At 38.1% G+C, this 22,086-nt stretch overlaps 1 protein-coding gene across 8 annotated transcripts in view; it reads right to left on the reverse strand.

The window, feature by feature from the left end:
• The window catches only part of GRIA4 (glutamate ionotropic receptor AMPA type subunit 4), a 237,436-nt gene that overhangs the window by 25,924 nt on the left and 189,426 nt on the right, over positions 1 to 22,086 (reverse strand). For 5 of the 8 annotated variants that reach the window (XM_074169068.1, XM_074169051.1, XM_074169059.1 and 2 more), the window contains 3 exons: positions 21,107 to 21,477; positions 19,564 to 19,762; positions 14,926 to 15,173 (listed from right to left, as the gene is read on the reverse strand). The exons of 2 other annotated variants lie outside the window; for them this stretch is intronic. In XM_074169068.1, the coding sequence (XP_074025169.1) occupies positions 14,926 to 15,173; positions 19,564 to 19,762; positions 21,107 to 21,477 (818 nt within the window). The remainder of the gene's footprint in view (positions 1 to 14,925; positions 15,174 to 19,563; positions 19,763 to 21,106; positions 21,478 to 22,086) is intronic. One more of the 8 variants, XM_074169075.1, reaches the window with a different exon arrangement.

Consider the following 22,086-nt stretch of genomic DNA (forward strand, 5'->3'; position numbering starts at 1 on the left):
CTAGGCTGAGTCACCTGTCCCCATAAGAAATGTTCCTGTGACCTTCAAAAAAGGTCAGGAGTCTCACTGACAAATCATGGAAAGTAAAATATCCTGTTGGACTCACTGCAAAAATTAGCTGGTTCCTAATCAGCCCCATATCTCAATGTGCTGTATAAATGTATGTTCTATTTAGTGCGTAGCAGGGCAGCTAATATAATAAGCCCCAAGATCTTTCTTAATGCAGTATTGAACATATATGGCATTTTTGGACACTGGTTCAAATTTGGCAATATTTGAAGGGATTGCACTATCAGACTTCTCCAATTCTTCATTATGCCAGGCTGAATCTTACCCTTTATGGACTTATAATGGTAAGATGGATAAGAGGATCTATATTGACATGGTCTTCTCCTGTTATTCTATTTCTTATAATATGTTGTTGCATTTTCTTCCTTGCAAGCAGCAAGACCTCATAACAGCCACTGATTAGTTTAAGATCTCATTTTAAGATTAAGAAATAGTAAAACCACATCAGAAGTCAAAATGGAGTGACTTCTACAGTAAAGATGCTCAGCTCAGCATCTGTACACGCCTTTTTCACAAGCTACCTAACCGTCAGTTTAAGATGCTCTATAAAAGGTGATAGAAGTCCTCTATCTTAGCTAATGTTTCTGAGATGCCCTCAGAGAAGAGTCATACAAAATGAGTTCCATTTAAGCACTCTCAGGGTGACAGACATAGGTATCTGTAGCAAGAGCCACAAATGAAAGAAAAAAACCTCCTGCCATCTCAGCAGCGGCAACTGCAAAAAAATGGATTTACTTCTATTACTGTTCTCAGGCATTTGAGAAGTAGCCAGATCCAGCTGAATTTCTATATTTTTATTTTAGAAACCAAACCCACTATTTTAGGTGCTGTTTCAAATAAGCACCAATCTTTTGCCTGTCTGGTTAGACTTTTCAGCCACCAAGTCCCAGTCTCACCTTGACAAGAACGAAGCATGAAATGACTGCAAAGCCAAATACTGTATGGTACTGGAAGTGCTATAATACAAGCAGTCTGCTCATCCATTAATTTTTTCTCAGTAAGGAAAGCAACTCCACATGGGAAAGCTATAGGGCGAAACTGCAGTTTGCTTCTGAGGGAATTCATTCACTGACATCAGTGTCCACAAAGGCATTAAAGTAACGTGGCCACTATGTCAAAAGCCTTTTGTAACACTGAGAAATCAGCACAGATGCTTGATTTTTACTGTTGCCAGAAACAGACCACTGATTCCTAAGATCTGCACAGCTGATACACTGTCATCAGATCTAAACTTAGAATGAGGTGTGAGAGATTTCTGTATCTATGCATGCTTCTTTGTGACTCCATACTGTTGTTTTTCATAAAGAAGTATTATAAGGAAGGTAGTAAACGGAAAGATCCCCACTAAGAGATGGTTTCTTAAGCTTTGGTCTAATTATAATGCAAACACTTTGAAGTTCATCATTTTAATTAGAAGCAGAGACTGAGAGGGTCCATTCCCCAGGTGGGAACTCTAGCTGCAACTGCAATGCAAGCAATATATAATACTGCATAACTTGAGCCTTAGCGAAATGCTGGCTTGTGTTTTGCCTAATGGCAGATCAATACCATACAAATGAAGCAATTACAGTTGTGTCATATAAAGCCTTATTTGGTCAGCAGCCAAAATGGGGATTAGCTGGAAGAGTTCCTAGGACTTACTGTCTGAATATTATTGCAGAAGTTAATGAGGAAGATCTGATAGGCTGAGACAAACATAAATGGTGCCAGCAATCAGACGAGATGGTCGGTCCAATAGCCAGTGTGCTGATAATTAAAATGCCCTGAAGCCAGCTGAAATCAGTCCAAGATCAGGTGAAATTATCAGGCAAGGGCAATCCAATCCCTCTGGCAACCAGCTATATAATGTTGCCACCATAGGTAGAGACATGTACATAGCAGCAAAAGCAAATACACCAGCACTCACACCAGTCAGACCAAGCACAGTCACTTAATACAGTAATACTCATGCTTGTAAAGTTTCAAACACAAGCAGCCAGGCTAAGAGAAAACAAGGTATGGAAATTACTAATAGATCTCCGCAGTGGATATGGAGATCCAACTCATGTAATTGCTGTTGTCCTGAACACATGCCCACATGCCACTTTTAATAAAAGAAGATGGAGGGAGTAGGGTCCACTGGTGATGGAGAGTTCTGCTATTGCTTTCTAAAGGGAAGAGAGAACAACATATGGTCATAGACCATCGACTGTTTAAGAAACGATTAGTTGAAGTTACATTTTCCCTATTGTTTTGATTCCAAACCAGTTTATTTAATCAAACACTGAGAAATCTAACATGGGGTTTGTTCTGATGAGCACACCTCCATGGATTTGAAATAACCATACAAACATCTGAAGTAGGAATGGACTTTAAATATTCACTGCACCATAAAACCTATGTTATTAATCTTCACTATCCCTCTGAGGTTGATGGGCAATTGCCATTACCCTCAATTTGCAAAGGTGAAACCGAAGCCAGAAGGTGAACTGACCTCCTCCAAGACTCCCAGGAAATCGGGGCAGGATCATAATTAAGTTCATCAGTACAACATGACTTCCACCCTCACACTCAGTCAACCACACTTCATTGCCTCTCAGAAAACTTTGGGCCTTTTCAGGCAAGTGATCATACAGAATTCATTCTTCTGGCCTCCCAGTGGAAATCACTTCCTAGAGATCCCAGAGAAGCTTAAAATTCTGTGCATATTCCCTCAATTCAGTCTTTAACCATGAGATACTACTAACTTTTCTGCATACCCTGCCAAATGATAGAGACAGCCAGCCTGATGGTCTCACTCCTGTTAAAAAAAAATGCTTCCACCTTTTGACCCCACTCTTAGGGGTTCCTCAAAAGTCCATGCTGTCAGTCACTCAGCAGCTATATAAGGCTGCTTGGGAAGATGCTTCCTTTGCCCTGGCAAAGCAGAGATACAGAGTGCTGCCAGTTATTTCACTGAATTCAGATACTCCCACTCTCTTTTGCTTTTCCAGCATGAGAACGGGATTTAGATGAGAACAATCTGATTGTCTTTAGAATCACAGAAATCATAACTAAAGGTCAAAATCATTTTTTTTACAAGTTGGGGAGAAGACCTTCTACTACACAGAAAACATAAACATCCCTCTCTGTAAACTCCTCCTTTCCAAATACTCCTACAGTTCCAGGATATTGAACGTGATAGCTGGAGAGCTCCTATTCACATCCATAATGGTCAAAAAAGGATCATAGCATAGTGCAGTCTGGAAGGCACCTCAGGAGATGTCTGGTGCAATCCCCTACTCACACAAGGGTCAGCTCTGAGGTCAGACCAAGCTGCTCAGGGCTCCATCCAGCTCATGGTATGAAAACCTACAAGGATGAAGACTGCGCAAGCTCTCTCGGCAACCAGTGTCACTGTTAGACTGTCCTCAGGCAGTCAGGGGAAAAAGTTCCTCCTTACATCCAGTCTGAACTTTTTCTGTTTCAGTTTATATGTTCATTGTCTCTCACCTTTCTGTCCTGCACTGCTGTGAAGAGCCTGGCTCCATTTCCTCGAACACCTTCCCATAGGCACTGTGGGCTGCTGTTAGGTCCCCCCCAAAGCCATCTCTGCTCCAGGCTGAACAAGCCCAGCTCCCTCAGCCTCTCCTCACAGGGTAGGTGCTCCAGCTCGAGCTCCAGCTTGATCACCTTCCACAGAAATTGATTCAATTTATTGATGTTTTTCTTGAATTAGGAGGCCAAAAAGGGTGCAGTATTCTAGATGTGGTCTCAGTGTTTGCAATTATTTTATTTGATGACACAATATTTTCTCTTGTGGTCTACAAATTGGATGAACTGAAAGCACTCTAATTGGAAGTGTCTTGGATAATTGCCCACCATCTAAAAGTGATGCCAAAAGTAGCAGCCTGCTTATTTAACTGTGATAGAAACAATTCCTAAATCCTCAAGAAACTGAGATGACTTTCTGTTCACTTTCAACAACACTTTCATAGCCTGAATTTGCATTATTTGAACTCAGCAAAACCAGAACTAATTGTTAAGTGTTCATGTGGATTTAAAGGAAAAAATTATCATTAGCAGATAAAGTTAGAATATAATTAAAATAATAACATATACTGATTAAAACCTCAGGTGATGGATCTTAAAAAGCAGAGTGTCTAAATGTAGGCTGGTCCCACAGCTTTGCACACACAAAGACATCATTTTTTTAATTAAAACCAATAAAGAAATAAGCATCAGCCTACATCTTGGCTCTTACTGTTTTGTGTTGCAACCAGTAAAAAGCTTTTGTGGAAACCTTCAAAATAAAAATTGAAAATGTAAAAATCTGAAAAATTGCCCAGTAATGTTTTCATTTAGACATCTGAAATTTGGGTGATTTTACTTATCTAGAAAAAGTCGAGATATTCTGTAGGAAATAACTTGCAGATTTCCAACCAGGTCTGATAAGTTTTTCTGTAGACTCAGAATGTTAAGATCCAAAATAGATCTGAGCCACACAAATGACACAGCATAAAATGCTATAACAGAATTTCCGTACTACTGTCTGCAAAATCAGGTGTCTGCATCCATACCAAGGAAGGCAAAGGTCTCATTCTAAATGTAAAAGCCTCTCTTACGACAAGCACAGTTGTAAGCTTTGGCTGCACTAGATGGAACCATATCAGCAATAGATCATAATAAGCCTAATGTGTAATTATGTACAGAAGAAGCCTATTCTGGAGGTCACAGATGCGCTGCCAGATGTTGGGGCTGCTCTCACCTGCAGGCCTTGGTCATCCCTGCTGCTAGTAACGGAAGACATGAGAGCTGGATCTTCCTGCACACAGATGCTATTCTTGCCCACTTGTGGTGGGGGAGAGGGGGGAGGAAAAAAAAAAAAAAAAAAAAGCTCTGTCTTCTCTGGGTCCTGGAGGCAGGTTATTCTCTTTTGTGTGTTCTTTTAGAGTAGAAAGAAATAACTGAAGTGTAACAATAAAAGAGGTCTCTGTCAGGTCAGGGTTGGACCACTTTCATTCAGTTCACTTTTGGCTTTAAAAAAGTGCAGGGAAAATTGTAGTTAAACTTTGCCTAAAGAAAACTGCCAATCCTGCTAAAACCTGTTAAAAGAGAGTTTCACTCAACAAAAGAGCACACAGCATTGTTCGGCATCGTGTGATTTGCCAGAAGATTGCTAAAAGATAGTTACATAGAAGCCAACCCTTCCTCAGCTTTGATTTAAGCTCTTAGTGACTTAATTGGAATGGGAAGCAGAGGAAGAAAGACAGAAAATGGGAGTAAGGCTTCTTGCTGAGGTAGCTAAGAAAAAGAGGAGTGCTTTTGACACTACTTCCTACAACACACAAGGTAGACCAGTTCAGAGAAATAACTACAGATCAACCAAAGTCACCATTTTATCACACAATCTTTTAAAATTTTGTTGTTCAGTGAGACGCATGTATGGCCATTTTTTATCTGGAACCTGAGCACCTTAGGAACATCTTGCTGTTGTGGGGTAATACCTGCATTTTAGAGATGTCATGCCAAGATACACAGTAGCTTAAAACCTATATTAAAACTGCCCAGGGAGCTGGGGCTGGGTGTCAGTCCCAGGTTTCCTGAATCTTGTTTTGTGCTTTTTTCCATTGATAACATTTTCACCTTTCTTTCTAGGATGTTCACTTCCTCCATAATGCCTTCTCCACTGCAGAGTGTGCTGGTCTAAGATACTGTTCTCAGCTCAAAGAAACACCATGAGAAAGAAAATAAACTTTTTTTCCTACTTTTGGTTTGAGATTTCTCACAAAAGCCAAGGCTGCATAAAGACTAAATGGACATTTTGTGTCTCTTGGGAGTCCATCTAGTATATACCGTCAATTGGAAGTCCACAGTTTTGCAACTATCACACAGATTAATCACAAACTGGTTTTCAGTGCTATTTGTTCCCCAAATGTCAGTTCCACAGAGAGGTATTGTTACGAGCCGCTGAGATGCCTTTCAGTGGCCTGCTCCCTTGCTTTAGTCTACCTACAATTTACCTGGACAATTATTATCTTAGTGGGATAGGCCTTTTACTTGGTGGGAACTGTACCATCAACTTCAAAGGGTAGCTGGCTTGTGCCTTTAATAAATACATATTCTGAAGCTTGGCAGTTTCCTGGGAATTGACACCTAAACAGCCAGAGAGTTGTAATGAAAAGAGAAGAGAGAAATAATAACGAGCTGCATTGTTAAAATATAATGGGCTGCATCTTGCCCTCTGCTGAGCTGCTTTACGAGGGATTGGGGAAATGGCAGGGAAAAGGGCAGGAGAAATTTATTTCTGAAGTGCCAAGAATCAGAGTTTGTTCCTCAGAGGATCTATAGATTAGAAACAATGATAACCCTTTTGTATCCCGCTGGCATACTCTGAGGATTAGTGCTTATCAAACCTTGGCAAACTCCAGAAAGTCAGTAAGACATGTGCACAGCAATGGTATCAGGATGTTTGAGAGATTCTGATCTTCACTGATAGTTTTAGGGAAGTGCACTGGTTATACTTAAAAATATGTCCCTTTTTACTCAACGGAGAAGAGCCTGGACATATATCATTTGGACAGATTTGATGTTGTGAAGCTCCTCCTCTGCATTCAAATATTTCTGAAGTAGAAAAAACAAAAAACCCCATGTTACTGGTTTTGATGCCTTGATTTCTTTCTGATTGTAGAAAATCAGCCTGTCATAAAACTTGTGCTGGTGCTGACTACCATGGACTGGCTCAAACAATGCTTCTATATGACAGCACAGAAATTTCACCTTTAGTAATCAATAAATATCAGAAGGACAAAGCTGTTGTATAAATATATTGTAAAAAAAAAGAAAATAAAGAAAAAAAAAGCCTCATTGTGCTATTAAGCCAATGCTAAAGCTGAAGAGACAGAATGGTAGTTTCACTTTTTTTACTGATTATACTGCTAATTTAAAAATGCCTATTGCCATTGCAATGTTTAAATTAAAAATTGCCTTTCTAGGCAATATTTTATTGCTGTTTCCATGCTTTGTCCTTTCACTCCTGCTCAGAAGCACCTTGTTTCACAACATTCTCACTAAAATCCTGGGATCTTCCCTGGAGTAAGGGTCAGAATGACATTAGCAAAGAGGTACCGCAATTTGACTGTGCGACCAAAATGGGAGCTGGGCTTCTTGGAAGAGCTTTGCCTCCTGTCAGTGGCTTCTAATGTCATTTCAAGTGTAGGAAAACAGAAATGGCAACAGAACAAATTCCTGTGACTTTTGTTCTCTCCTCCAGACCATGGAGAGCTTTGTTCAATTATGAATTCCCCCCTGAAGTCTTAGGGCGAAAACTGTCTGCAAGTAGCAATGAAGAAACAGGCTCTGTGGGGCAAGGTAGATCAGAGGTGGCTCTTTGAAGTACTTGAAAGATATAATGCTGCTTCTTTTTTTTGCCAGAAGAGAGAAAATTCAGTGAGTGCAGCATCATGGACACTAATGTTATTTTCTTCAAAAGAAGATATATGAGAATATAAAGAAGAAATATCAGAAACTTTGTCAATAACAAAGTCCTTCACCGCAATTTGGTGACTTAAATCAGGATTATTACAATATCCTGCCTCTTTATGTAGAAATTGCAAGAAAGGGCAAAACTCCTCCAAATAGAAGATTTTGCTTAAATACATTTGGTCCTACATCTTGCAATAGACCTCAATAGCCATCATCAAATTTTCCTTTTTTTTATAGCACTCTTCATATGGGGAAGAACATCATCTTGATTAAAAATTAGAAAATTAATCCAGTGGGCATCATTGGGGAACAGAGTAAGCTGGGATTCTGATCCCTCTTCTCAAGGCTTTATTTTCACATTTAAAACAGACATTCTGTTTTTAGACAGAAATAATCCAGATAACCGAAACTAAGTATATCTCCCAGGCTCAGCTTAAAGAACAACTTGCTGACATTCATTGCCAGGCTCTCTCTTCACTGATCTTCTTTTGATGGCTGACTTTTGCATTCCTTGCTAAGCAGTGGCCCACTCTCTGCCTTTTTACCTAGTAAATGTTTTTTTAGTTGATAGAAAACCCAACGAGCTCTGAAGGATCTGACCTGCTTGAGAAATACCCAGGCTGTAAGCTCTGACACTGAATGGGTAATGGGGTGGTAATTCAAGCCTTGTTACGCCTAAAGTGAAGGGAAGAATATTACGCAAAGTCATACAGTATGATCTACACCATCAGTCAAACAGGATAATGTTTACAATATGCATAAAATGTTATAGATCACATTGTAGTTCTCAAATAATTTTGTATCACAGAAAGAAACGATCTTGTAAAATCTTAGTAAGTGAAACTCCTAACTAAAATCCTGTTCTTTTGAATATCAACAGACCTTCCCAAAACTATGTAGGGATTTTTGTTTTCTCCACTGCCCCTTGCTTTAAAAGAATAGAGGTCAAACTCAGTAATTTTACATCAGTCATTTTTTTATCCTCAAACCTCCATTATTCACCGGTTGTCCCTGTATCTTCTCTACAATAAACATAAATAACACCAGTTTCTAGCTCCTTCCATGCTTTGCTGAAATGACTGCCTCTATGGATAACACACTGATTATGGGCAAGACCAGGCATTCTGGCAGGAAAAGAGAAATGTGAAAAATCGAAGCTGCTTCCTCTGCATCTCTCCTCACTGTGAAGGTTACTTATCTTCAGAATGATCTGGGGAGGTCTTTGGATGCCAGTGTTGCCAGCGGGAGGACAGCTAGCCAGCGGAGGACATACCCATTCTTGCCTCTGAATTGCCAGAACAATGCTCAAAAGCAGACAGGGCATGGACCTCACCATGGTGACCCAAATGTACATTACCTTTGCCTATTTCTTTACCTTTCTAGAAACAGGAACACACCATTGAGTAAATAATGCAGCACAGATGCATAGAAAGACCACATGTTAGAATAGGCACATCAATGATACCAGTTAAAAAAATAATAAATCAATGAAGTTCTTTGAAAACTGACAATATAGGATACACTGAAGAATGGTCCAGGGAAATGCTCACTTTATGATACAACACAACTTGCACAAGGAAGCTACACTCATGGGAAAATTCTATTTTTGGGAAGATTCATGGATTTCTACAGTACAAAACCTTTGAAAAACACTAGTGAAAGAACTCCTCTATAGTAAATAAATTTTGACTCTGTAAGTAATTTGGGTGGTCAACTCAAACATTCTTTCCTAGTTTTCCTCTTACTCCGAGGGAATCTGTAAATATCATAGTCCTTTTTTTTTTTGTACACACAAATCTAATTTTATAGAAAACGTGAAACCAGAGAATGCAAGAAGTTTTGGTAGAAAAAAAAAAATCTATCCTTATAGGTGACTACTATGTACTGACTACGATTCTTTTCCCACAGAACCTGGTGTTAATTGTCAATTCACTTATCTACAAAACCAGAGGAAGAAGAAAACTGGGATATATCTCAGCATAATGGATTAAGTTAATAAATTAGTTAATAAACAGCTTTGACAGTGAATAATGATCTGGGAATTCCTTCTGCAATAGGCTTCTTATATTCTGGTCTCCAAAAGCATCAAGGACATAACTTGATAAAAAGTTTAATGGTTCCTTTGGAAGAAATTACACTATAAGATTTACTCCTATTTTCCCAAGCTTGTTTCAGGTCGATCAAAAACACGTCCAAAAAAAAAAATAGGGAATATCCCATCTTATGTAAGGTCTGCCAGTATTTTGTATTAACATACATGCATTAGTAAGATAAATTTTCCTTCAACACTATATTTCTAATGAAGGGACCATACTGGATATATCCGTGAAAAGCAAAGGTAATATTGTCAGCCATAGTGCCACACTGAAATGAAACAATGAAAGAATGGCAATTTTAGAGATTTACCTCAGGAAAACATGGACTAGCTGAAGTCACTGAGATCAAGATGGTAGTTTATAAAGCCCATGCACAGAAAGAATTCCTTCATAACAGATCTTTACCTTATTCACATAAACTCACAAGTTTCATCAAGAAAAAAGTTCCCTCCACCACAGATCCCTCACTTCTAGGTTAAATCACTTTCATGTATTGCACAATTATATAAAAGAAAAGAATCCGTAAGATGTTGACGGTACCATCGGATGCCTTTAGCACTTCAAGCACTCTCCAGGGCACTCCTCCCTTGCAAGGAATAGAAACTGAAATCCATAGCTTCACTCCATTGTACTTTGCACTTCACACAAGCTGCTAGAATGCTCAGAAAATTACATCCGCATCACCTGCTGCACCGATGCATTTCCCACATTTCCCACCTCATGTTAATACAAACAAAGTAAAAAATGGATAAAGAACTGGCCCTTAGGTGGTGTAGAGTCAGTTCATGTCACCAGCTGCCACACTGCAAAGAACCAGCAGATATCACCATATGGACCTTTTCTCCTTCCTCCCCAGACCATAAAAAATTCCTCCTAAAGTCAAACTGGAGTTACTTCTTTACTACATAAAAAGAATAGAGACTTGAATAATGAAATATAGAATCTCAGGTTCATATCTATAAACATTAGCTGTAATCGCAATAGTGGGAACTTAATATAGCTCTGGATTTCATCAGGTTGATGAACGGCTATCACCAGTCTCTAAAATGCATCAACGCATCTGTTCACAACAGTTTCTTTATTGTTTGGCTAGTTCTAATCCTGCCACTCTCATCTGGCTGGATTCAAAGTGTCTCACCAGACGCTCATGATCTGAGCAGGTTTCACTCATCTGTGCTGCATGCTGTCAGCTGCAGGACAAGACAGCGAAACATCCTTAGTTAAAACAGTCACAGAAACAATGATGACAACTCCTCATTTTTTAGCTTAATCTATTGTTCAGCTTTGCATCAAACAACTTCAAGGTACAAAAAGTAGAAAAAGCTTTTGGTGTACCTTTAAGACAATATTGCCCCTACTTCCTGTTTCATTACCTCTAAGAGTGGAGAGCTCTTTCATGTTCATCAGTATTCAAACTTGTTTATGATGCCTACATATCTAAAACAGAAAAGCAGAGGCATGCAAGGCACAGGATTCGCGTAGTACAAGATCTCCAGCTCTTGCCCTCTAGAAACACAAATTACTGCAAGTGGCAAGGCAGACGAGTCAGGGGGGATCCACAATGGCCAGAAGTCTGGCCATGAGAACATCTTCTAATGACAACACTTTTACAAAGGCAGGTCCTGCTAAGCAGACAAGCAGCACTCTCTTAACCACCTTTGAAAACACCACCTTTGAAGAAAAAAACTCATTAATTCACACTGATTACTACACAGTAGTTCTGGAAGGATACCTACCGTGGTAGGAGGAGGAAACAGTAAAGACAGCTGGGTAGTGCCATGAGAGAAACTCAATCTTTGTTGTGATGAGAGCCTTTGCCCTCAATCCCATGCTCCTTCTCAAATATGTCAGTCTTTACAACATTGTATAGAAATGGATATCACTGAAAAGGAAGGAAGGAAGGAGACACGCATGATGTGTAACATGGTACTGCCCAGTGGGCATAAAGGAAACACACATCAGGCATTTCCCATTCTCCTCCATCCAGTGATATGCATGAATCCTAATAATGCACCAGCACTGAGAATAAATCATTCCAATTAGCCAATAGGTACTGGTTGAACACTGCAGGAGTGTAGCATGGAACCCAATAAGGAAGAGTTTCAAATTAAAATCCACTACCCTGCTCATGTTTAGGGTCATGAGCAAGAGAGAGACCAGTCCCTGGATCGCTCTGACAGGTGGATTTCATCTGCGTGGGCGAAGTGATGAGTATGTGCTCTGTAATGAACATGAGCCCAGTAATGAGATGGCAGGGAACTTTTTCAGTGAAAAGCTTCTGATTTATAATAATTTTAAGTAGTATGAAGATTAAGACAAAATTATCTCTAGTGAAATAGGTGTTCAAAGAGTTTAGTGAATAATTTCTTATGCATAATTAATTTGAAAAAATTGGTATTTTTCCCTAGTCCTGAACAGCCCAAGAAGAGAGTGTGAATGTTTAACATTTATAAGCTACTTGCAATTATTTGTGAACTACATCAAGTAATTTGTGGTCTACACATAACCCACATAGGAAATTATGATTATTAAATAAAATACAGAATTTACAACTCCCATAGCAAATTATGTCTTTTGACTAATTTATGTAATGAGTTTAGCTACTCTGCCCTTCATGGATTTCAAACTGCATGTTCAATATTTGCAATTATCTGTGCAGGCAGCAGTTACATAAGTCATCTGATCACTAACAGAAACACTACCATGTGGGATGCAGTCAAAAGAGCAAAACCGCCACATTCTACAATTTCAAACAATTCAGAAAATACTGAACCATGCAGTTAAAATTTACAGCTGAGTCTTTTCTGTTCAAAAGCACGGGGGTAGGACGTTTTTCCCCTCTTCAGTAAGCACTACTCTCTATAGACATACATGGAAGAGGTGGTACAAATATGAGGTACTGCTTGTTCTTTATTTTTGTCCAGAACATTAAGTGTGTTCCTTAATGTTTTTAATAGATAAGCAGCACTGACGTTGCCTGAGGTTCGTCACTGGGGCTGGAGAGGGAATGGAGTACAGCAGGAGAACAAGCAGCTTGGCACATGTGAAAGAAAGGCTCAGGAAAGGCGTGGACATGGACAGCCAGTCGAGACAGCTTGAAAGAAGATTTGGTCCAATTTTCATGTTGGGTAGGATTTCCCGTATTCCCCTTTTTGAAACACGTTTGAAGGTAGGATGTGAAAAACTAAATGCTTTTGATCACATCACCCTAATGATGGTTGCTAACCCCCAGCTAGACCAAACTGTGGCCTCACTGAAGCACACAGGAGCTTGGTCTTTAGCTGGGATGGAGCCTGTAATTTCACACTTGATCCTTACAGTCATGGTTGTGCTCTTCCTCTCTGTTCTTATTAAAATGTCTTACTAGGCCCTCTTCCTTCTAACTGCTTTATGTCTCGTCCCCTTTACTCCTAGATATTTTTATCTAGCCAACTGAACAAACCTGAAATATGCCCCAATTTGACACAAACCAACTTCCACTTGCTACTACTGTCATTATAACAGGCTGTCTCTTGTTGTTGGTGTTGGATACTCTGCACAAAAAAAAGTGAGAGGGGGTAAAGAGCACTATAATGCATGCTTAGAGCAAACAGCCCACTGCTGGGATATATATGACAGCAGCTAAAGTGTTTCCTAAAAAGTTTGCCCTAGTTTTGGCACAGTAAAGCATGACTGTGTCAGCAATGGGCATTTCTTTACTACGGGAAAACATCTCCACTAAACTGCAGTGCTGCCTGCCTCTTCTAGGTTGCCTGAAACACTGAGAAGGAGATAGCAATATATTAGATATATAAAATAAAAAATAAGTGCTTTGAAAATATCCCCAGATAATAGATCAGCCTCTCCTATTATCTGCTGCCTTTTACCTTTAACAACTCCATGAGTTCTGGACGTGTTTTTCTTTATAATTAATATTTTTATTGTTGCCATTTTCCCTCTCTCACCTCCTTATGTTCTCATACTATTTTATTCAGCAGTGAAGGCGTCAGTTTTTAAATTCAAAAGGTACTGAATGTTAAGGACCAAAAATTCATATTCAGTCACTGAAATAACGGCCTGATTTTCCCCTGCACATACATTGCTTTTGCTGCAGATGGAGATGGAAATGATTCTGATGGTACTCCTATCCCCATCTGTGTAATTGAAGCTATTGAAGTTTGTGGTACTATGTGCAGGTTACACTGGTGAGTTAAGAGTGAATCGAATTATCTGCATAGTGGTAATGATGTCTCCTCTGCTGTCAGGGATGTGGACAGGTACCTCCTTAGTTATTTCCTGCACAGAACTATGGCTCCATCCGCACCTGCAACTCCTCCCTTCGACCCACTTAATCTCCTTTGTGAATCTGTTTCATCAGAGCCTGTTGTAATCCCTTATCATGAGCACATGGGTGATGTTTGAGAAGTGGGGGTGCTGGTTGCCCCGTGGGCCATTCCCTCTCCCTCACTCGCGTGTGCCCTATCGCTGTAAGACTCCACAGGGCACACTGCCTCAATCTGCTAGTTGCTCTTTTGCTTTGAAGAAAATTGACAAGTCTACCAGAGGAAAAAAGGCAAGTTTTGTTTTCCTTAAACTTTAAAGACAACATAATGGTAAACACTGCCAATTTTAACACAGAACTAGTATCTTTACTTCTGTTTCCCTGACAATTTGAATGAAAAGCAAATGATGTTCTGCCTGTGAATCAAAAACTTGACTGAATGTGTCTGATACCATGATAAAATGGTATACTGATGAGTTTGAAGGCAGTACTGAAATGCATAATGCTAGAAACACAAACTTTTTTTTTTTTTTCTAAATAAGAAGGCGCTTTATCAAAAAGTACTTTAATGAAGTAGCTTTAATGAAGGACTAATTGCCTCCAAGTGATGACATTTGAAAAAGGATATTACAAGCAGCTTCTTATTCAGAAATTAGCAGCCAAGATCAATAAACAAAACATAAAATTCAGGCATATTATTGATGCAGATACTGATGCAGATAATGTGGGCATAATACTGCTATAAAGGGGTGAATTTGGTGAAAAAAGATGATGAAACAAAATAGCTGATGTTAATTCTATTGAGGCTGACTTCAATTAGCTAGTGTTCAACCAGTTTGGTTTTTATATGGCCTTGAAAGATATGCCAACTATAGCTGCTAAATCCATATTGCAATTAGAAATGTTTACCTTTGTTGATCAAAAAAAAATGAAATGGAAGAAAAGAAAAATAACATACCATGTTCACACACAAAACAAAAAGAGCTATATCAGGGACATCAGGGAAGGTGGAATACTATAACAACACATTTTATATTGTTATACTATTCCACCCACCTTAATGGAGAACCCTTCGGTGTGGCTACGCCATAGCCTTTCGAATCCAGATTTCCTCCCACTTTCATGGTGTCACATGGCTTTCGTTGCTCAATGTATTCATTCATGGTGGACTCCAGCAGGAAGGCAAACTTGCCCTTGGATTTGCGGACACGAGCTACTCCCTCTGCAGTAGTCCTAGTGAACACTGATGGCTCAGCTGATTTCATGTAGGTCCACATCTTTTCATACACTGCTATTTTTGATCTCTGGAGAAAATCAAAAAGAAGTTAGAGAAAAAGAATGTTGCTACATTTCAGAATGGAACTGTTCAAAATAAAATCAGTCATACTAAATTTTTCAAACAACTGGGGTTGGGAAAATTGTACTTGAATAAAGACTTTCTTTGAGTTCCATGATTATTTTAAACAAAACAAGAAATAACAAAATCAATACTATAAAATCAGATATTATTTTTAGGTCCAGTTAGCCTCCAGCAGTCACAATAAAACTGCAACCCTAAGCCCTGAATTTACTGTCAGATAAAGGCAGTTCACACAGTCAAAGTGTTATAAACTGTGTTTCAAGGAATTATGTATGAAATAGATATCCACAATAAACCTGTATGGGAAAGAGAAACAATAAAATAATCTTCACATAAATTCTGAGCTGAATCTTGAAATATTTCTCAGCTTTAACACCTACTTCTTCCACCATCAAAACCACAACAGCTTAAGTAAGATTTCTGCTTTCAATATTCAGAGTCCAGAATTCATTTAATTTACATTCAGAAAGGCTGCACAACATTTCAAGACATGGTTCACAACAAAAGATGGAAACAGAAAATTAGACCAAATATGCTACTAAAGGAAAAATTTGTCTGAAAGAAGTATTATGTATGTTTTCAGAATGACAGTATCAGTGGATGTATTTTAAAGACTCTGATCCTGCAAGTAATTAAGAAATGTGCTTCCTCAAAGAATGTGCAAGAACTCATGGCTTACAGTGTGTTAGTTGGAAATTTTCCTGTCCGGGAATGCATAGTATGACCACAAGTAAAGACTTGAGCAAAAATGAAACAATAAAAAATAAAAACAAACAAAAAATTTTAATTGGAAGGAAGGGAGGAAATGCTGTCAGGTTGAGAAGCTTCTCATGGTCATTAGATTCATTCAACAACTTCTTTGCTTCCTCCAGCAACAGGGATACGTACATGCAAACCAGCAGTGTGTCAGCTGAACACTATACAGTGTTTTTATTTAATAACAGATGGCACTTGTCTTCTCTTATACATGCTGCAAAAAGAACTTTTTAACCCAATGCTCAAGTCAACTTTTATTTGAGTCAACAGCAGTTTCTAGCTAAGCAAGATTTGGTCTATGAGCACGTTCCTACACTGTGCTGAACACTCCAGGAAAATATTCATTATTACAAAGCCCCAAACAAAGGGCCTTAGAATATTTAAACAAATATCAAATCCTATAATTTATGTATTATTTAAATTGACAATGGCTTTAAAAAGTCTGCAACTGAGCCTTTGTAGAGGTAACAGTAATTTCCCTTAAGCACTTCTTTTTACCAATTACCGGATGATTGGTCTAACTTGAAAGTAAGTGGCATTTAACCAGAAATGTTCAATAAAAATACCATATAACAGAACATGATAAATTATCCTTGCTTTTTTAGCTTGTCTGTATGCATCATTTTATCTTTCTGTCAAATATAATAAAACTTAAATTAACAACAGCTGTGCATGTCCATAATCACATTCTGCCTTGTCACCCTCTCTTTCCTCTGTAGTCACAGCTACTTTTCATTTACATAATAGTGGCTGAGAGCAGAGCATAAGCTAAGCCACCCATGTACTCTTTTTGCTTGATGCTGATGTAATTTCATGGATTTAAATTTACAGAAAGAAAAAAAAATGGAAGACAGCATTAATGAATCAGGCATCATTTCAAGAATATTTACTTGCCTTTGTCTGCCTTCACTTCCAATCAGTTTTTACATTTTAACATCCATGTCATCAGATTCTTTATAAAGTAAACATCTAATAGGTCACTTCCCTTCAAAACTAAAAGCATGCAACACATAAAATAGCTTTATGAGTAAGAGGAAACAATGCCCTATATCAACTGAAAAAGGTAGCATTTAAATCTATTTTTTTAGGATCTAGTTTCCTTTGCCCATCAAGAGACAAAAAGATATGGCAAGTCTTACAAGGCATCTGCTCTGTAAGAACATTTTCTTCTCCCAAGCTTTCATTTGTTAGCATTCAATTTCTACATGTCAATCCAGAATGAAAATTGAAGAGCGAACCAACAGATATTCCTTATTATCATGTGAGGAAACATTGCAGCTTTCCCCTGCAGTCAGCCAGGCTAGGATAATTTTCATTTATGAGTTTTCTGAGTAGGATTGCTAAAAACTACGTTCTCTTCCTCTTGAGTAAGCAGCTCAGAAAATGCAACTCTCCCTATCCAAAACAGGAAATAAGTAAATAGCTAATACTATCAAAGTCTTCATTTTGTTTATGTTGGCTTTAAAATGACTTCTCCTTTTTCTGTTTTCAATCTGGAATCAAAGCAAACTAAATAGCTGTTCAGAGTTTCTGACATTTTGATTAGAAATGATCAAATGATGAGAAAATGTCACGAAGGCTCATCTTTAGCCAGATAGTAATCACTGTCAGAAAAGTTACACATTATTTTAATCCTTAAACAGATGATGTTTGCTTCCAACCACACAAAATAGGAAGACTTGGGAAACAAGTTTTCTATTGCTATTGTTTCAGGCTAGGTCTTAATTTATGTATTATGCAAACAGTGTTTGTGTAAATACTGTCTGTCAATTATATTTTATCTTTGTCCCCGTTTTGTGAAAAATATTTTTAGAAATGGCGCATACAATGTAATTGACAATCACTGTACTGTTGCAGGAATTAGAAATCATTTGATAACAGGGCATCAATTACATCATTATTTAAAAAGTGATCAACACAGTCTAAGTCTTGATAAAGCTTCTAATTTTGCAAATGCAACTATGCTTAGTATTTGTAGTTACTTTTAATGTTTCCCTTTGTATTTTGAAACAAAGGAAAAAATATAAAGAGAACATTCATTTTCTTTCTTTTTTTTTCTCTTGACCCTTTAAGATTAAAGTGAAGGAATGGCTGTCATTATAGACATAGAAAGAATTTTTTCTTTAAGGTCAGAATTTGCATGAAAAACAAAAAAGTATCTGTGTTTACAGAATGATTTAAAAGATACATGAATTTTTTGTGACCAAGATTGTTTTTTTGTCAAAAGACCTGGCCTCATTACTTCAAAATAGTAGCTTGTAGAAGTGTTTTGAAAATCTTAAGAAAACCACTCCATTCCTTCATTCTTTACTACTTCCTTGGCCAACAATTTTTGCATCATGACCTCAAAAAATTGCAAGCAGTGGATACAGAAAAAATTTAGAAAACTAGCTTAGACTAAATTCCTTGGACAGCTTCATTATGTGAAGGCTAAATCACTGTGTGTTGGTTAAGTGCCATTTATATCTTACAAGGCATCATCTTCTTTCAGCTAAAAGAAAATATTTGGAAGTTCTTCTATGGGGATATCATTTGCAATAAAAAGGCTATTTCACTACAGACCTTTTGGGTTCACTCAGCAGCTTCCTTTGACCTGATATTGTCTATAGTTCACAAATCCCATCCATAATTTTGTTAATGATTCATTGAGTTCAGTTTGGCCTGAAAACAGTCAAGATGTGTGGGAGTAACTAACACAGAAAAGTCCACTTTCAATTAGAGAATAAGAAGAAATTATCACTCCATCTTCCTTTATTCTAAATGCCTTAAACTTCACCTTTCAGAAAAATAATGCTCCTAAACTGTGTAATTTCCAAGGGAAAATTATAGGCTCACAGCATTTATTCAGAGCCATGTTCAGACACTAAGCTCACACACATTCAGTCAGCTAGGCTTAGCTTTCATCTGCTAGAGACACGAAATAAAGCAGGAGGGACTGTTTATTATGTACTCCTTGTGATGTCCAGGCTCCCTGTTTTCCAGCTGGCAAACAATGAGGATTACATACCAATCACACTAACACAGGAAAGCAAATGAAAATGAAGTAATCAATACAGACAGCACAGACATATGAATGGCTATTTAGGCTATTTCCTAATGCTCCAACCATATCCCCCCGAGATATAATTTCTCTTTATTATTCATCCGAAAGTCAGCAAATTAAAAAATGCATTTCCTTCCCACGGCCCTTAGACCCTAAAGAAAAAATGCACACAGTCAAATCCATAAGTAGAAACAAAACCTGCAATCCTATCACCATAGGCTTTCAATGCTGCGCATCATTTCAGTAATGTAGCTTCAGATGAATCAATACTGCAATGCTGCTTTAATTATCACTGGCCTGAGTATCCCTCAGGGCACCTCTTTTGCCCAGTGTGAAAGGATCAATAAGCTTTCCACAAATTAAAATAACTGAAAACTCCAACAAATGGTGGTGTGGGGCTAAGAATGTAGCTAAAGTATTACAGGAGTTACAAACTATATTACACAGAATTGCAAAGTAATATTATTTCACCCTTCCAAGCATCTTACAAGAGCAGTCAGTAGAGCGAGCTGCTCTAACAGACATGCCAACTTACTCTGAAGAACTCTTTGGTTGACCCTGAGTCCAGTGTCCCGTAAGCGATTTCGGTTTGTTTGGCCAGGTCTTCTGCACTTTCTATGGGCGAGACCATTCGCTCAACAGTCAAGAAAGCAGCGAGGTTAGCAGTGTAGGATGAAATAATGATGAGCGTGAAGAACCACCAGACACCTCCAACAATGCGACCTGAGAGGGATCTAAACATGAATAAGATAATGCACATTTTCCCGTCTCATAAGCCACGAAGAGAGAGAGAGAAAGAGAGAAGGCACCATTATTACTGAACATGTATCATTAAGTAACAGGCAATGGGAGGGAGATCATTTGCATTTTAAATACTAATAAATGCTTTTTCTCTTGAATCTTAATGCCTACAGTACAGAGTCCACTGTATCAATATGCAAAAGGACATACAGAAGTTTGAATTCTCTTGAAGAGTAATCCCAGTGTTCTTACTATTTCAGGAAATGCCTAACATAGCAAAAATGTTGTCAAAAATACTGGATAGGTAATCTCTTTTTGGAGATAAAAGCAAAGCATGGTAGCTGCAAATCAGTAGCTTTCTCTGTTTCCTCTTGAAAAAAAAAGACACAAAAGGCTTTGCACATGGATTATGTTGGCTCTAGGATTAAAATGCTTCTGCCACCCAAATTTTGAAACATTCTGCAAGCTACTGCAATCATTTGAACTTTCACATTTTTCTTATTTAAGAAGCAAGCATTTTGTTGGAACAGATATTTATGTTAAGTAAAAAAATTACGTTTTCCATTATAATACCTGTAATTTGACAAGAAGGCTGTTGAGGAGTAATGTACATCCGGTCATAATCAGTAACAGTTTTATTGCTACCTTCAATAATAGCAGAGTTAGGCCAATGCTGAATACTCTCAAAATCTCACTGTTAATGGCTAAAATGAAGCATTCAAGTTTGAATGATTGGGTCATAATGTTTAATTAAGAAGTTGTAGTTACTGCACACTAAAGTTCCAGAATATCTTAAGAGGCTGAAAAACTCAAGACTGGGATCATATATTACATCTGAGACACCCACTGTGTAAGGCATAGCTTAGCCATACAGTGTGGCTTCTCACAAACAGACAGTCCAATATTCTCTCTCTCACAGACAGTGATATTCTGGAAGCAGTATTGTAGAACTTGATAGGGAACAGAAATGGGACATTCATTCATGCAAGGCAAATATTCAGCACAATAGCGTGCATTTCATAATTATAATACAATGGAACTAATTTAGCAACAGCACAGATCCTCTGAAGCCAACTCAGTGGAATTGCCCCTGTGTATACCTCCTGTTTCTGAGAGCTGTTTGTGGTTTATGCACATTGACATATGTAAAATAATAGTAATGACTGAAATTCAAAGCAGATTCTCTGTTGCCCTTATCATAGCTATCAAAAAAGAAAAAAATGAAAAGGCTTCCTAAAGAATGAACTTCAAAACACTGCCAGGAAAATAAACGAAGGAAGATTTTTATGCTTCAGTGTTGAAGATAAAATGCAAATGTAAAAAGATTTGACACAAACCTTGGGGAAATATCACATCCTTGTTGCATAAAGGCACCCAGGGAAAACCAGAGGCTGTTGAATATGCCAAACTCATTGGGAGGCTGGTCACTGGGTCCTTCTTTCCCATCCTCTGGTTCTTCTGTGTGCCATTCATATGGGCTAAACCTGCTAACTAGGAACAGGACCACACTGACACCAATGTAGGCAAAGACTATGCACATCCAGATCTCATACGCCAAAGGGTCCAAGAAGGAAAACACTCCTGGTTTAGATTTCTGGGGCTTTTTGATCATAATGGATATCCCCAAACTCATAAAAGGCTTAGAAAAATCAATGACCTCTTCTCGTACCAAAGTGATGGTCAGAGGCGCAACAGCAATCTCTGCTTTCTATAAAGAAAAAAGAAATATAGATGTATAGATTAATTGGAGTTGGCTTATACACTCAGCTAAGCAGCTAATTCCAAAGGTATGTCATTAACATCAGGACACTGTGGCTTAAATGTTCTATATACCATCTTTCTGTTTCTTTCTATCACAGTCTATATATTTACTCAACATGTTTTTAGTAAAACATACATATTGCATGTTTATATTTTACAGAATCATAGAAATACTTAATTTTCCTGCTAAGGAGAAGACTCTTAAATCTTACGGAGGTGGGCAGCGGTGTGGGCAGATTCTTTCAGGTATTAATTTAGATTTAAAGTAAAGGAATTCAAGGAAGAATGAAAAATCAGAATGACCCTATTGTCACTGAATGTATAGAGACTTTTTATGCGATTCTAGAAGCAGTTGTTTATTGTCCTATTTTCATAAAATACAATCATTCTTCGCGGGAAGCCAGCTCATAGACTCAAGGAAGTTCCAAACAGCAGGAAGCAAAGGTGATTAACTATTGCTGTGATGCCACAAAACTGCACGCAGTTGTCTTGGGTGAAAGACAGTTCATTAGGAATGAATCAGATTTAAACAGTGCAAAAAGGCAAGTATACAGAA

This window comes from Numenius arquata, chromosome 1 (genome assembly GCF_964106895.1).
Source record: "Numenius arquata chromosome 1, bNumArq3.hap1.1, whole genome shotgun sequence".
Taxonomy (NCBI): domain Eukaryota; kingdom Metazoa; phylum Chordata; class Aves; order Charadriiformes; family Scolopacidae; genus Numenius; species Numenius arquata.